This window comes from Eschscholzia californica, unplaced genomic scaffold, assembly GCF_041429995.1.
Source record: "Eschscholzia californica isolate CP2 unplaced genomic scaffold, dmEscCali1.0.p SCAF_1, whole genome shotgun sequence".
Taxonomy (NCBI): Eukaryota; Viridiplantae; Streptophyta; class Magnoliopsida; order Ranunculales; family Papaveraceae; genus Eschscholzia; species Eschscholzia californica.
Window position 1 is genome coordinate 26283507 of NW_028238198.1, and position 17132 is coordinate 26300638.

Genomic DNA, 17132 nt, shown 5'->3' on the forward strand with positions numbered 1-17132 from the left:
TACTACATATAAGCATGATAGTGGATCGTAGAATAGATGTGACAGTTGTATGGTGCGGGTGATCAAGATGAAAATATTGCAGTCACCTAGTGAATTGGTGAAAATGGTGTATAAAATAGACAAAATGTACTTTAATATTTTTTTTAAACATTTGAAATATACATATATTGTTGTCCGAGGTGCGCCTCTTTAAGAAGGAATTGTTAAGGGAAATTTAATTGAATTTCATTTCGATGGAAATCTCAACCGGTATGGAAATAGAAATATTTTAGTCATTTCAATGGAGATAGTCGAAATTTTGGTGAAAATTCGATATTTGATCGCCTAATATATGAGAAACCCGACAGGTTTGACGTACTTGGATGGGTTCGACACTATGACTTTTAAAATAATCCGTCCGATTAAGCCCGAGAATACAAATGGACGTAGAGTTTCAAAGCCCGACCGGTCCGACCCGATGAATGATATGAATCCAACCAGGACCGGTTCCCACCCCTATAATCCAGCGGTTGAAAGGCCCGGATCCAGGTCCAGACCTAGACCCACTCTCAGGCCTAAGCCAACATAGTCTGCCGATTTTACCCTCCATTAAATATTCCCAGAGTCTGTGGTTCCCAATCCGAAACTTGATTTTTTATTTGGGAATTTCATCATCGTCTTCATTCTGAAAACCTAAAATCTCTTTTGAAGTTTAAGGTTACGAAAATTATCTACTGGTTCATGATCCACCATTAAGAAGTTATGATTTTTTCAAAATTAGGGCATTCGGTTCGACGTTCATCGCGTCACATTCCAAGAGTAAGCAGCAAGCTTTTCTCTTTTTCTTGATTTTGTTGGTTTTTTATTCTTTTCTAATCAATGGAGTTTTATGGTTTCAGAATGGTTTCTTAGGTGGTTATGGTGGAAGGTCTTCCAATTTGAATGAAGCTCTTTTCCAATCACAACAGGGGAATACGTTCCTCGGACGGGATGATGTTGGATTAGGGCTTTTTAGGAGTTATTTGACTTCTATTAGTTCTCAAAAAGGGATTTTGACGAAAAATTTGTTATCAGATTTTAATTTTGCTCTTGCAAACCCTAGAATTCATCGGTTATTCTCTAGTGAAGCTCCTAAAAAAAGTAAGATCTGTTGATTTTGATATCTTTTAAATCTAAGAAACATGTTAAAGTAGTTGATCAGATTTAATTTTGTGAAAAATTTGAACTTTGTCTTTGGCTTTCAATATTTGTAGATTATGAGAACTACTACCCAAAAGATAAGAAGGAAATTCCTAAAGGAAATGAACAAAAGACTGAATCCAAAGGTATTTGTTAGGTCAAGTAAATTGTTCAATTTTAACTAGTTTGTATTACATTTCATGATGAATTGCTCTTTTCCAGAGGAATCGAGTACCGGGGATCAGGGGAATTTTCAAGATAGCTTCATAAAGCAATTCCAAAATATCATTACTCCTCTATTATTTATCGGATTGCTGTTTTCTTCCTTTTCTTTTGGTTCCCGTGATCAGAAACAGGTATGTTTTACCTTATACTCTTATGGTACTTACTTTGATAGATCCCTACTGAGGTTACTCGATATTGCAAAATTTAGTTACCCCAATTTTAGTATTTGGGATGATTCGTCATGTAAAAGTTCTGCGGTTTCAATTCAACTACCTGCAGAAGAAATGTTTATTTGATGTTTTGGTGCATAATTTGAAATCATCGAGTGTTTTATTGCCGATTTTCATTCATGCTTCTATCCAGAATGGTCGCATATTTTTCAGTAGTATACAACGGGAAGTATGTAGATATGCCTTATATTGTTACAAGTCTTATGACTGAGAACCTATCCTTAGTTGTGGTAGCGCGCCTCAATATTCTTCTTTGTCCTCAATTCGACCAATGTACCTAAATTTGTTGACCAGTAACTCGCGACTCCATGGTATAACGTCAAACCTCCTGCTCTTATTTTGAATATAAGACGACTCTTATCTTTTCCTGTTGGTGCATATTGACTTGCTTCGATATAGTGTAAAGTTGTAAACGTTCTAAATCTAAATTTAGCTACCCACTTACTGAATCAAATGAAGTCAGAACAACATTTTTAAGTAGATCGATTACCTGTTTGTCTACTATAACTATGTAATATTTTGAAGTTTGATATAAGTGTATGAGATTCTGAATGATGACACAGCAAGTGGGTCACGATCATTTCTTCAAGTAGAGTGACAACCTGCTTGTCTACTATAAGCCTATAACTATGTAATTTTTGAAGTTTGGTTTAAGTGTATGAGATTCTGAATGATGACGCAGCAAGTGGGTCACAATCATTTTTTTCATATTAATTTCAGTTTATATAGAACGCTGACTAAATTTATAATGATTATTAGCATTTTTGCCTCGTATAATTAATTCATTATAATATTTTCTTCCTACTGTGTGTTTTTCTGTATTGACAGATTAATTTTCAAGAGTTTAAAAACAAACTTCTTGAACCTGGTTTAGTGGATCACATTGTTGTTTCCAATAAATCAGTTGCAAAAGTATATGTCAGAAGTTCCCCACGCACCACCAGTCAGAGCAATGACGAGGTTGTGCAAGGAACTACAGATGATTTGCCAGCTCGAAGAACTCCTAGCCAGTATAAATATTATTTTAACATTGGAAGTGTTGAGTCTTTTGAGGAGAAACTGGAAGAAGTCCAGGAAGCCTTAGGCACAGACCCACATGATTTTATTCCTGTAACCTACATTTCTGAGATGGTCTGGTACCAAGAGTTGATGAGATTTGCCCCAACGGTTTTGCTTTTAGGATCTCTCTTGTACATGGGGCGCAAAATGCAGGGTGGCATTGGCATTGGTGGTGGTGGTGGTGGAGGAAGGGGTAGGGGTGGAATATTTAACATTGGTAAAGCCCATTTCATGAAAATGGATAAGAATACTAAGAACAAGGTTAGTTGCATTCACTTATTTTGCTCTAGTTTTACTCCATATTGTCTGTCTCTGATAAACAGTGGAAAAGCCCATTTCATGAAAATGGTCTAGTAATTTCCTTGTGTAAATTTCTTTCCTGATGGACTTTTCTTGTCTCAGGTATACTTCAAAGATGTAGCTGGGTGTGACGAGGCAAAGCAAGAAATCATGGAGTTTGTACATTTCTTGAAAAACCCAAAAAAATATGAAGAGCTAGGCGCAAAAATACCTAAGGGTGCTCTTCTCGTTGGTCCTCCTGGTACGGGAAAGACACTTCTTGCAAAAGCTACTGCTGGTGAATCTGGTGTGCCATTTTTGTCTATTTCTGGCTCTGATTTTATGGAGATGTTTGTTGGGGTTGGACCGTCTAGGGTTAGAAGCTTATTTTCGGAAGCTAGACAGTGTGCACCTAGTATTGTTTTTATCGATGAGATCGACGCTATTGGACGCGCAAGGGGACGTGGTGGTTTAGCGGGTGGCAATGATGAACGTGAGAGTACTCTCAATCAGCTACTTGTTGAAATGGATGGATTTGGTACAACTGCTGGAGTTGTGGTACTTGCTGGAACTAACAGGCCTGATATCTTGGATAAAGCGCTTTTGAGGCCTGGTCGATTTGATCGACAAATTTCAATAGACAAACCTGACATCAAAGGTCGAGATCAAATTTTTCAGATTTATCTAAAAAAGGTTAAACTTGATCACGAGCCATCTTATTACTCCGAGAGACTTGCAGCCCTGACTCCTGGCTTTGCTGGAGCGGACATTGCAAATGTCTGCAATGAAGCTGCTTTAATTGCTGCAAGGAATGAAAGTCCACAGGTTACAATGGAACATTTTGATGCAGCTATAGATAGGATAATTGGTGGTCTAGAGAAGAAAAACAAGGTATTCCTTTTAGTTTTACACATTCTTCTCGTCTCATACAGTTTTTCCTTATTAAGAAAGGTGCCAATTGCTCTGATGCTTAAGTAAGTTCTTATATTACAGGACCTAGTTGTTTGTTTGATCAGTGATATACATAGAAAAATGCTTCGAGATCTTGAGTCAAACCTAGGGTCACAGATATACCCCTATTAGTTTCTACTAGTACAACTGCTGGTTATGTGACTTATTCCATGTGATAGCATTTTTATTGGAGTTGTTTCTAGCAACCTTAGCCTTTCTTTTTCCTATTTTCCTTTGTAGGTGATAAGCAAGCTTGAACGAAGAACTGTTGCTTACCATGAATCAGGACACGCTGTTGCTGGGTGGTTTCTTGAACATGCAGAGCCGTTGCTGAAGGTTACAATTGTTCCTCGTGGTACTGCAGCTCTTGGCTTTGCTCAATATGTTCCAAGTGAAAACCTTTTAATGACTAAGGAACAGCTCTTCGATATGACTTGCATGACTCTTGGTGGTCGAGCTTCTGAGCAGGTACTTAACCCTCCCCAGGTGTGGGAATTCGGGAAGATGATCCGAAGGACCTATAGCCAGCCTATTCGACCAAGTCCGAGGCAAGCCCACAGGCGCCCATAGCACATAGGCACCTGCATCTCGGGATGAGCTCTGCCCACCCGGGCCGCTGGCCTTAATGGGTGGACTCCGATTTTGTAGTAACAATGGGAAATCTTAAATATGTTTGCTAATTCAGTTCACAAAATCCTTAAACCATATTTCATTTGGCACAGGTTTTGCTGGGTAAGATCTCTACTGGAGCCCAAAATGATTTGGAGAAAGTGACAAAGATGACATATGCTCAAGTCTCTGTATATGGCTTCAGTGAAAAGATTGGTCTCCTCTCATTTCCTCCGAGAGAAGATTCTTTCGAGATAAGCAAGCCATATAGCAGCCAGACAGGAGCTATGATTGACGAAGAAGTGAGAGAATGGGTGGCAAAGGCGTATAAACACACTGTAGCATTGATAGAAGAACACAAAGAGGAAGTAGCTAAAATTGCTGAGTTGCTGCTAGAGAAGGAAGTATTACACCAGGAAGACATGATTCGGGTACTAGGTGAACGCCCATTCAAGTCAAGTGAACCAACGAACTATGATCGATTCAAGCAAGGGTTTGAAGTGGAAGAAGAAAGTGGGAAGACAACAAAGGAAGTCGCAGAGGATGATGGGACAACACCTGTTCCCCCGGACGTCGTCCCTGCCTAGAGAGAGAAAATGTACGTTTAGAAACACTTTTCTTTCTCATTTAGTATTTTATCCATTGTAGTGGACGAAATGTACAGGTTAACTTATTTGCCAGGATATTATGTACTTCCTTACCCATCTCAGGGAGAGATTTGTAGTAATTTATTCCAATAACCACTTCTTTTCCCTCTTGTGGTGAGTTTGGCCTATACACATGGGCGCAGCAGCTTTCAGCGCCTTTCACTGCACCGAGCAACTAGGGTTTGTTTTTGCTTGTTCAGGAATTGTGGCCCTGCTTCTGAATGAGTGTAATGGATGCGACAGTCCTGGTTGATATAGTTTCATGAGGGTGGTATTCGTTTTGATTATTTTCTGAATTTGATTTGTTTGAGATTGTGGTCTGAATCTGAACCTTCCAAACTTAAGTTGTTTTAGACATTAGAATTGTAGTCATTTTAGATATACAATGGTTTATTAATTTGGACTTGTTGTATGCCTGATCAAATGGGTTAAAAACCAGTCCCATTGAATCCCCAACCCAGTATCTTGATCTCCAAAGAAATACAATAAATACAGAATCTGTACATACTATAAAAAAAAAATCATCTACAACCCAAGCTGGAAGATTTATATTGTTCATGTTTACAATACAACTATGAACATTTACACATTACATGAACCTTTAACCAAATAGACATCACCGGAAACTAACTTCCCTGTTCATACAAGCAATCTAGATAACTTAAAGAAGAAAACAAATAACCGAAATAAGACTGATATAAACTTATCTACAACATCTACTGAAAAATCCACAATCTAATTCCATTTTACAAATGCTATAGATTATTCTTGCTAGTCGAGCACTATACCTAACAAAACAGAAAAGAAAGAGGATCAGAATTATGTTTTTCATATATGAAGAAGAGAAGGATCATTAATCAGAGACAGATGTAGTCATCTCGTTCATATTATCGAAAGATTCAACTGAAATATGAATCCAAAATCAAGCTGTAGTGTTGTTATCTTACTATTCAGGTCTTTCAACAGAGTTAGTGCTGAAAGTGAGTAATATACGATAGTTGCTAGCAGATACACATTGAGCATGTGTATTTATTTGGGTGGTACGGAAATTTTTGTAGAAACTCGTGAAGTAAAATCATGGTCTTATGTTCAATTTGACAAGATACAAAATAAAGCAGTTACCAAAATGTACGAAGATTAATACACGACCATGTAAAAGAGACATACCTACAGATCAATGATAGCTAACGAAATGTTATTGCTAACAATATGATACAAACTTCACATCGCACCAGAAACGAGTCGTTATCCAACAACTTTTGGCGTACCCATCTCATCAATCTTTGAGCTCTTATGCTGAAATAACTCAAGGAGAAAGAGTAGTGGTGTTTAAAGAAAATGCATTAGAGGTATACAGACATCAAGGAGCTCCTAAATGACGTAGCTGAGAACAAAGAACTTTATTTAGTACCTTACTGCTTTTGTGCTTCTGAATTTCAGATGGATCTTCATTCCCGGCGTGCTTCCTCTTCTGAAAACAAACTTTCATCACATAAGGGCAAGGCTCACTCCATCATATTTAAGAATTTTGGACGTAACAATGTGATGATGATCCTAACTTCCTATTGTATGGATCCTGAACCTCTACCAGGATCCAGATAAATATATCTAGAGCTTTCAAATGCTTATGAATACTAACATTAGGCCCATTATCACTCATCTCAAATGCCGTTGAAATACATGTCTAGACAAAAGATAGTTTTTTGTTAAAAATTACGATCATACAAAAATCAAACTTTTTAGCTAGGCAAACAACACGAGTTTGCTCCAGGGAATCGCATTCTGTGAGCATGACCTGTCAGACATGGAAGGAATCGAGGTCCATAAGATATAATGCATCTTCTAGCATTTGTATGTTTTTGTTCAAGAAGAATTACTTTAGCCAATTGATCGTTTTGGAGTGTGTATTGTCCAAACATTTTAGGTAATAAGTGATTCATCAACATTGGCTAGGTGTCTCTAAATTTGTTCTACGGAAGCGGCAAACTTTAAGTAAAAGTAGCGAATACAAAAGCAGTTCAAGGGATAAGGTAGTAAAGAAAACCTTGCTGTGGTGCTTCTTAGAGTGCTCGGCACTAGAATCATTATTCCCACTTCTATCCTTTTTCTTCTCCTCCTCTTTATCTTTACTTCGATCCTTGTGACGGTGTCTGCTTTTCTTATGCTCCTTGTTCTTCTCTTTGTCCCTATCCTTGAGTTTTTTATTCTTTCGTTCCTTGTCCTTGGACTCATCACTTAATTTCCCCACCGTGGTAGGGATTCCTTTCTCCGCCTATAAAACATCAACATGAATAAATGAACACTTCAAACATAACCGCTATAAATCTGGTAGCACCAAAAACAAGGCGGCTGAAATTAGTCACTATCAGCGCCCTTGGAATCTGGGATCATAGAATACGTAGCAAAATAATAGAGAATTATCTTGAAACCCTTCATAAAATAGCAAACAGACAAAAAATCTGAAGGATGGCATAATTCTTACAGAAGGCAGATAAACTGAGCCTGATTCTGTCAGCCGGAAAGCTTCCATGAGAGTATCATAGTCAAAAGGCTGAATTTGTACATTATTTTCTGTCACATATGAACTATTTTGGAGGAGCTGATCCAATTCCATGCCTTCTCCTTTCCTAATTTCTGTATCTCCCGCCACATTGCGGAGATAATGTGCATCAGAAACTGATAGAGGAAGTGGTTTCTTGCAGAAGAATTCATGATGGCCTAACAAGTTGTAGTGATGTATAAGATCCACAGCACCAGTAAGTTCCTTGGGTCCTGATGGCTCAAATAAGGGGTGTCTTAGTTAAGCCCAATATCTGAAACAAAAAATTGCAAAACTGAAAGAAGAGTGGCACTAATGGTGACAAGTCGAGTACTCGGAGCACATGAAAAGACAGAACATATTAACTCTGTCGTTACTGTTCATTTCCATCACAGCGTTCAAATAATCAAGAGCAACAATACCAGAAGTTGCAGATACCATTAGTCAAAACACTATACCTCTTCCAAACTTCTTGCTATCAGGATCCATTAGTCAAGACGCCAAAAAACAGCAGGGCATCTGAGATATAAGATGGACAAAAGGGTAATTTGTCATTTCTACGAAGTCTTCGAGTTCGAAAACATAAAAAAAGGAAAAGACATGATGCCCCAGCTCTTGATCTAACCCAGATCAACCTATGATCTAAAGACCTTTCTCACTGTTAGTGTCCTCTAGAGATGTGCAAAATGTAGATGTAAAAAACAACCCTGAAATTGTTAGATGTATAAACGTACTAGTGCTCGAGGAATTCAGTCATTGAGCACAGGGACAATGGAACGATTGGAAAAATAAGTGAACTTGCTTCAATATGCTAACCTAAAATGCAGAAATTATACAATTGGCCATTCAAGAGAGCGTCAAGTATACAGATCACTCTCAACGAGTAGCACCCGGTCAGTTCGAGGTATCCCAACCAGAGCTAGTTTACTTCATTTAACAACAACGATCAAAGAATTTTGGGTTAATAGGTTCCTTGCCCCTTACTAGTGTTTTGGTTCGACAAGTTTATCCGTTATTCATGAAGTCGAGACTTTGCCCAATAAAGTACTGAATATGATCACTATCTTTCCTTTTTTGATGGGGAAAAGCTTCTACAACTTGTTTAAAAGCTTAAGCTAGTCAGAACCCATAAAACCTAAACTGATCCCAGCTCTATTACAGTGTCCAGAAATCAGTTTGCATTCATAATACTTACAAAAAAAGTAACAAACCACCCAAAATTTCTCCTCAGATAATCCAGGAAGGTCTAATTTACCAAATAAGCAGCCAAATCTTGCCTACCCATTAAACATAAGAACCCAACGAAAAAAACCCTAATTCTTAATAATTCAACAAAGTATCAGAAACCCTAGATATCAAAATTCAAACACTTAAATTCACTTCAAACCCACCAAATAATTGAATAGTAAAAAGCAAAACCCTAGAAATAAACAATCATGGAAACAATAATAACGAATTCATCACTATCATAATAGTAATAGAAACTCACCAGATTCAATTTGACTGCGTGATTAGAAATCAGAAAGTTTGAAATGAACAGCTCAAGTGAGAGAATTCAAGGGATCAAAGTTAAAGAAAAAATACTTTTTGGATCATCAGAAAATTTGCTTGAATCTTAACTGAAAAAACGGAAAATCGGAAGATACCTTTTTTTTTTTTGTCTACCAAACTCTATATACGAGGTGGTTGATCAGATCGTATATAGTAAACGTAGTATTCTTTTGGGTCAACCTTCTCGAAATTTATAGTGACTTAATGGATCCCGATTTCGAACCGAGAGATTTAATCTGACGGCTTAAAATGTTTTAGAGTGGTTTTCTCGATTGTGGGATCCTAGTAAATGGGTTGGGTTTTCGGGATGCAAAGGTGGCTCTTTCAACTAAGTCCATTTGTGTAATTTCCAATACAAAAATAAGAATTGAAAATTTTTAATAAATTTGGAGTGGGTTTGATTGAGTAGTTCAATTATAGTCAAGCTGGCTGGATGAGAATAGACGACTCAACTAGAGTTTCGAGCTACTTGAGTCCAGATTTGTTATTAGACTAGTTCTGAACTTGAAATGAATACGACATCTTCACCAAGTCACTTGAACTATCTTCTATTTAAGTTGTCATTTACAATATTTCGCGTAGGGGTTGGGAATCGGGATGAACCCACATATCCACACATTATTTCCTTCATTAGGCACAATCGAGTCAATTCTAGTTCTCTAAGAACATTAGGTTTATTGGGCGTAATCTAGCCGACAACTCTCAAAATTCCAGTGCTCATTACCCACCTAAGCCCACCACAAATGTCTAGCACATTGAGTACCGAGCTAATAGGTGCTCGGGCAATACTTAAAAGCAGCACACCTAGGAACAGATGAAAAGGGTGCGCCCTTACATGATCATGCATAGATTGCTGGGGCAATATTTGTATTTGACAGTTGTGAAGGTTTTTTTATCGAGCAATTTGGAAATTCATAAGTCATGACTGGTTTGACTGTAGCAGTACTAGTTTTAGCCATGGCTGCTGATTTAGATAGAAAAAAAAGTTGTCTTTGTTACCAGAGCTTCTGGTTTTTTCCTTCCCTCTAAAATGGTTTAGGGGTTGCTCTGATTTTGGCAGGGAAATTAGTGTTTAAGAAATTGAAAGAAAGATAAAAAGATCTAAGAAGTATGTGAGAAGGATATTAGTAGGATCAATAGAAATTAAAAAAAAAAAAAAAAACAATTAGAATGTAAGATGATGATAATAGGGGGTTTTGGGATGTAAAAGAGTCTTGAGCCTTCCATGGAAGGAATCTATAATTTTGTCATTGCTAGTGCCCCATCCGGTGCTTAAGTTATAGGTGCAAGTACTTAAAGACTTTAGGTGTGCTCATGGACCTAGGTGTGAAGATTAGAGACAATATCAATAATTGGTTGGCTTTCGGTAGCCGCTCTCTCTTCCTCGTAAAGGCTTAGATACGTGTAGGATGGTCACTCAATAGAATTTCAGGAGCCAGATTCAGGATATGTGATCTTAGATCGGTGCGAAATAAAGATGCTAACGCTCTTTCTTCTTGATTAATAGATATTTGAATAGCCCCACGAAGAAGAGCTATTTGCAATACCTTAAGTATCTTCGATCGGATTCAAATCTTGAAGTAATGATAAACGGTGTATGTTTCATTTGGTTTGAACTTGGATATGATGGTGGTTGAAAGGTGTAAAGAAAATGATGCTTGTGTAGTTGTGTGAAGGAAATGTTCATTTGTTTTTATTTTGATTTAGTGTTCTCAAATGTGAACTATTAGTATTAGCTATTTGTGAAAAGGTTAAACCTTTGAATGATGAACACACTCGAGTATAACCGAGTGGAGGTGAAGAAGATGATCGTCTCGGTTGATAACCGAGAGAGATGGAGAAAGGATGATGGTCTCGGGTATAACCGAGATGATAGGTGACAACTCTCGGGTGAAGCCGAGAGTGATGGTATGATACTCGGGTATAACCGAGAGAGAAGGATGCAGCTCTCGGTTATAACCGAGGATGATTGATGATGATCTCGGGTGAAGCCGAGAGATGAAGATTAGTGAGTTGTTGATCGTGTGAGAGGGAGAGAGAGAGATAGGTAAATACCTTGTTTATTAACACTACAACTTGTATTACAATATGTCTTGGTATGAGTATATATAGGTTTTACATGATAGAGTTTTAAATTATCAAAACTAATCTAAACTATAATCCTAATATCTAAGGAATCCTAGTTGTAGTAGGATTCCTATTTGGACCAAGTCCACTCGGTTTGACCGAGTGGAGTGGACCTTCCAAAACTATTTGTCAGGGTCCAAATTTAATAATTGTGTAATAAACTAATTAAACCTTATAGTGATTAGAATTAGAATGGCTAGTGATCCCAAAGTGTGTGGATATGTTGGGTTGTGATTTTGAGGAACAAAAAGAAAAACTCTTTTACTATTGTTTGGTTGGGGTCAAAGTGAAGAATCAAGTTGAACTTCTTAGATAAGTTGATGTTCCACTAGTTTTTATTTCTATCTGCAGGTTTACATACTAAAATATTGAAAGAAATTAAGAAAAAAAAAGTTAAAGAAAAAGTATGTCATTTAGCCTACAATTAGAGAAACAAATGAACAACAATGTCTTAGTGTGAAACATGTTGCACGGTCAAGCAAGACTTGTTTCATTTTCCTAACATTTATTTTATAGAATATTGAAAAAAGAAATGGAATTAAGATATAGCATATCAAAATTAAAAAGAAAAAGACTAATCAACTGTGACTTTTTAATGTAAAGATGATATAATTAAGAAAATAAAATATTAAGCACGCCAAAGAAGAAACTTTATAATTTAGTTTTGAAATTTTTTTATTGAAAGTCTTCGAATAATTTTATATCTCAAAACGTCAAATGTTGAATGTCTCGAGAAGACTACACCAATCATTTACACAAGATATTTGAATATTTCCTATTGGATGGGGCAATTAGAAATTTACTCTAGCCATAAGTAAGGACTTTTAGAATGTAATGGAAGTTTTAAGAAGAAGTACGGCCTCTTCTCATTTTTCTATTCTTCGGCTTGTGGCCCATACACTAGTGCCAGTCAGACTACTACAGCTGGATCGGGTTACTTAGGCTATCATTGACCGCCCCTTCATCGTATTCGAATTAGTAGACCTCGACGCCAAATTGAGCGGAGTGGTTTGGGCAAGTCTCGCTTTAGACTCGTCAGATTTAAGTTTTCTTTTTGTTGAAAAGTCAGATTTAAGTTGGGTTAAGGTAGTCCAGCCACGTCGAAATCATCAGGCCCATTCTTTTCCTTAACATTACCAAGTGAAATACTTATTATTAAGTTAGGGCTCGACTTTGGGACATAAAGAAAAATCTCAAAGAATAAAACATTTGGTCAACTTGAGTTGACTTAGAGGACATTTTTGTTTTGAGTCCAAAAATTAAACTTTTTGTGTTTCACTCTCTTTCGTTCTATGCTCTTTCTCTCCATCCTGTTGTTGCTATCTCTCTCTACGACTTCCTAGTTGTCACTCTTTCTCTCTGTAATCTATGTTTTATTTCTGCAATTCCACTCATTCAAAGAAGCCAAGAGCAGCCCATACTACCAAATCTCAAATTCCAACTTTTCGAGTTCCTGCTTTCATTCCCAATCGAGATGGAGTCTTCGTTATTAAGCAATAAGCATCCCCACCTTTCAATTTCGATCCATCCAATGTTTCTCTCTAACTTGGTTCCCTCTCATGTAGTCATGTCGTTATGGTGAGAGGAAACCGTCAAGAAGATTCGTACTAAATTTCTGATCCAGGATAGTTAGGGTTATTGCATTCATCCCCCCAAGTTTTTGATCTTTGACCCATAGTCTTTGATGATTTGATAATGGTTTTGTTGATTCATTTGTAGATTTAGGGTTTGATGCAATTTGGTTAGCAATTATATTGACTAATAACCTAGATTGTTGACCTAAAAATCTATCAGATTCATAATATCAAAGCAATATTGTTGAAGATCAGAGTGATATTGTTGAAGATCAGATAGTAATCAAACATGGATTGTTTTGTTTGTTGCAATTTGGGTAGCAATATTCTTTTTGTTTGTCCATATTCTTTCTTTCCTCCTTGTTTTCTCTAGGAAGAGAAGAAAAAATGACAATGTTCTTCTAGTACTAATTAAATAAGAAGGGAAGAAGGATTGTCATTGATTATTTTTTAGAGGTTTGGTGGTGAAAAATATGTTTCTGTTTGTACTGAGAGATAGAGAGAGATAGAGAGATAGAGAGAAACAGAGAAGAGGGAAAGATGGAACCTTAGGAGGCAAAAACACAAAAAATTAATTTTTGAACCTAAAAAAATGATGTCCTTTAGGTCAATTTTGTTGACCAAAGTCTTTATGTCCCGAAGATTTTTCTTTATTCTCTAAAGTCGCGGTCTTAAAATATTAAATCTACCTATTTAGTAGATTTTTAAGTTTAACTACTCATTCTTCTAGTTAAATCTACATATCTTAGATATTTCTATAGAAAATTTTGAGCCTGAGGGGTAGCTAATGAAATTAGTAGATAATCAAATAGTTGTCGTTCTCGTAATGTATGTGTTAAAATTCACGATTATGTGATAAGCGGAGGGATACATTAAAATAATTGACACAATAATATAACGTGGTTCTCGTGTAATCACGACGTACATATACGGAGAAATAATTGTTTAATTATAATCACCACAACTCGTGGTTTGATCGGTTGCGTTGGTCAAACATAACTCGATAATTTAAATCCTAGAACCCTCTCACATTTATAACGAATTTGGAATTAGGGTTTCCTAGTTTCTCCTAACTAAACTAGGAAATGATATAAGATCTATCTAATATTACCATTAGATAGTTACAAGATATATCCTAAACATAAGAGAATAAATATTCTTGATCTTCATATATCTCCGAATATTCTGAATTCTTCTTGATCGTCGGATCTCGTTTACTCGATCTGTCACGTACATACACGTGTTAACCACGTATCTCTTTTCTTGAACTCATCTAAATCGTCGGATCTCTTCATCCTGATCCGTCTAATATCACGTATCTTATTTGTATGATTTCGGTGGTTGATTATAAGTAAATTACAACTTCTGGATGAGAAGTTTTTTTTCCTTTCACAACTTACTAACAAACATGGCATTATGTGAATTATAGCCTATCTTGTTTTCCCATTTCTTCTTTCTTATGATGTGTTATTATAGTCTAATTCTAAAGTGACACATGTAAAATTCAATGACACCTCTCTGCCACTAAAAACAAACAAAAACAGAAAGAAAGGACTAGTTGTGAATTTTCTATTCAAAAGTCAGAAGTCAATAAAACTCAGCTACTAGCTACCAGCCTATGATATACTAAAATATTTCTTCTTCTAGAAGGCTAATTGAATTTTAGTCCATTAATGAAAGAAATTTCCTAACAAATTTTATCTATAAATTAAAGGGTTTGTTTCATTTCTTCTTCATCACAATCCAATAATTCTATAACAACAAATCACTAAAATCAAGAAAAGGGTTTTTGAGATCTTGAAAAAAAAATGGCAGATTCATCTAAAAAGCTTACTGTTCTTGTTTCAGGAGCTTCTGGGTTAACTGGTTTGTATTACAATCTTAATATCTTCTTTCTTTTGATTTGGGTGGTAATTGAATTGATTTTAAATGTTTGGTTTGATTTGGGTTTTTTTTTAGGTTCTCTTGCATTCAAGAAATTGAAAGAAAGATCAGACAAATTTGAGGTTAGGGGTTTGGTTAGATCAGAAGCAAGTAAACAAAAACTTGGTGGAGGAGATGAAATATTCATTGGTGATATTTCAGATCCTAAAACCCTAGAACCAGCTATGGAAGGAATTGATGCTTTGATAATTCTAACAAGTGCTATACCTAGGATGAAACCAACTGAGGAATTTACTGCTGAAATGATTAGTGGTGGAAGATCAGAAGATGTGATTGATGCATCATTTTCAGGTCCAATGCCTGAATTTTATTATGATGAAGGACAATACCCAGAACAAGTTGATTGGATTGGACAGAAGAATCAAATTGATACTGCTAAAAAAATGGGTGTTAAACATATTGTTCTTGTTGGATCTATGGGTGGATGTGACCCTGATCACTTCTTGAATCATATGGGAAATGGAAATATTTTGGTGAGTTTTTTTTAAACTTAAATAGATCCAAGACCTGCCAAATATTGACTATTTAGACTAATCAAACATCACAAATAGGGGCAAAATCTGACTCAAAGTCAATTTAGACCTGAAGTCAGATTTCGACTTGTGAAACAAAACCTACCTATAAAGAAAAATTGGGCTAATGATATTTTTTTTACCTTGAAATGCAGATTTGGAAGAGAAAGGCTGAGCAATATTTGGCTGATTCTGGAGTCCCATACACTATCATTAGGTAAAATGAGCTTTCTTTTACTTTTAACCCCATACAGTAAAATTCGAACTCTGGTCTCTACTAGAAAACACACAAAAACTATCTTAGGACTTCACTATAGTAGAGTAGACTAATCAGCTATTGAGTGTTGTTTTTAGGGTTTAAGAATGGTTCATTTGGTGAGATCTGTAGCAACCCCCTTATCTAATTGATGTATTGGGTGAAACAGGGCTGGAGGGTTAGATAACAAAGCCGGTGGAGTAAGGGAATTGTTGGTTGCTAAGGATGATGTCTTGCTTCCTACTGAAAACGGGTTCATCGCTAGGGCCGATGTTGCTGAAGCTTGCGTTCAGGTACGTCTATCTTGCATTTATGGCATTTATGCAACCACACCTCGGTATTCTGAAATCTGAATCAAAATCTGAATCTAAATCTGAATCTAAATCGCTTACTGTCGTCGTGATCTTGACAGGCTTTGGAGATTGAGGAAGTGAAGAACAAAGCATTTGATTTGGGGTCAAAGCCAGAAGGAGTTGGTGAAGCCACAAAGGATTTCAAGGCTCTATTTTCTCAAGTTACTACTCCTTTTTGAGATCTAAGAGTCCTTACAAATAAGTTGTTTTGTTTCTCGGTGTGTTCCGTTTGGTCTAGTTTTGTACTTCTATATTACGGAGTATACTCAAATAATGTACCAGTGAACTAGCCGATTTAATCGGTTTTCTAATGTTATTTTCTATTTGATTTCATATGGGAAAATGGAGGTTCTTTCTTAAACTTTTTTGTGGCATGGTGTTTTTAGTGTGTTGGGATGAAAGTTAGTATTTGAGTTATTGGATAAAAAGAAAACTTAAGTTTTGATTACCATTAGGTTACATTTTTACTAGTATGCGTAGAAGTCGGGATCGATAATTTCCAACTAAAGACCCTCTTGACTGTGGGATCCCATGTAAGGGCACTCCATCTAAAGCGAGATCTTGCAGGGCAATTTGCATGATTGTCCGACATTTTTTCAAATGAAGATGGAGATTTTCATCACAACCACCACTGTGACCAACCACTGGCCATTACCATTTTAGCAGACGAGTTCAATGCCCATATTGATCTTAGTTAGGTTTCCCCTTGCATATTACCCATGCCTCTCTAGTAGTATGGGGTGTTTTCATTGTGAGTTGTTTAACATGATGCTTCTCAATAACGTTTATATATGCTATTGTACATTATGTCATCCTGTTAATTGCTAGGTTAGCGAAGGTTCAGTTTTATTGGATGGCTTTGGCCTTCACAGTTTTTGCAGTTAAATGTTGATGTCTCATTGATCTATAGTGATCTTTAAGTAGTAATTGGAATGATAATTCTTTTTCTTACGTGCAACGGTGAATGTTTTTCTCATCTTCCAGTAATTGAAGAACAACTTTAACAAAAGAACAAATTTTTTTTCACCCCTATACTAATTAATCACTAGACGATTCCATAAAGGAGTCAACCACTTGACCCAAATGCTCATGTCAATGCCTTCCGTTAGCTATAGTCT

At 36.5% G+C, this 17132-nt stretch overlaps 3 protein-coding genes across 4 annotated transcripts; 2 read left to right on the forward strand and 1 right to left on the reverse strand.

The window, feature by feature from the left end:
* Positions 1-446: 446 nt before the first annotated feature.
* LOC147565538 (ATP-dependent zinc metalloprotease FTSH 10, mitochondrial-like) lies at positions 447-5268 on the forward strand. The gene is made up of 8 exons (XM_086652012.1): positions 447-798; positions 879-1119; positions 1233-1304; positions 1381-1514; positions 2442-2933; positions 3075-3842; positions 4143-4370; positions 4625-5268. Exons 1-8 carry the CDS (start codon positions 742-744, stop codon positions 5096-5098), a joined length of 2466 nt encoding a protein of 821 aa, XP_086508138.1. The 5' UTR covers positions 447-741; the 3' UTR covers positions 5099-5268.
* A 404-nt stretch (positions 5269-5672) lies between these two features.
* Positions 5673-11128, reverse strand: LOC147565539 (mediator of RNA polymerase II transcription subunit 19a-like). Of its 2 annotated transcripts, none has more exons than XM_086652014.1 (7): positions 9187-11128; positions 8156-8216; positions 7641-7930; positions 7203-7430; positions 6570-6629; positions 6326-6454; positions 5673-5946 (listed from the first exon to the last, which is right to left on the reverse strand). In XM_086652014.1, the coding sequence occupies exons 2-6, from the start codon at positions 8184-8186 to the stop codon at positions 6404-6406; spliced, it is 660 nt and encodes a 219-aa protein (XP_086508140.1). In that variant the 5' UTR covers positions 8187-8216; positions 9187-11128; the 3' UTR covers positions 5673-5946; positions 6326-6403. The 2 variants fall into 2 exon arrangements, with proteins under 2 accessions (XP_086508140.1, XP_086508139.1); XM_086652013.1 differs by having other exon boundaries at positions 6326-6463; positions 9187-9400.
* A 2570-nt stretch (positions 11129-13698) lies between these two features.
* Positions 13699-16375, forward strand: LOC147565540 (sanguinarine reductase). Its single transcript, XM_086652015.1, has 5 exons — positions 13699-14815; positions 14909-15366; positions 15561-15622; positions 15831-15954; positions 16074-16375. The coding sequence occupies exons 1-5, from the start codon at positions 14758-14760 to the stop codon at positions 16191-16193; spliced, it is 822 nt and encodes a 273-aa protein (XP_086508141.1). The 5' UTR covers positions 13699-14757; the 3' UTR covers positions 16194-16375.
* The last annotated feature ends 757 nt before the right edge of the window (positions 16376-17132 follow it).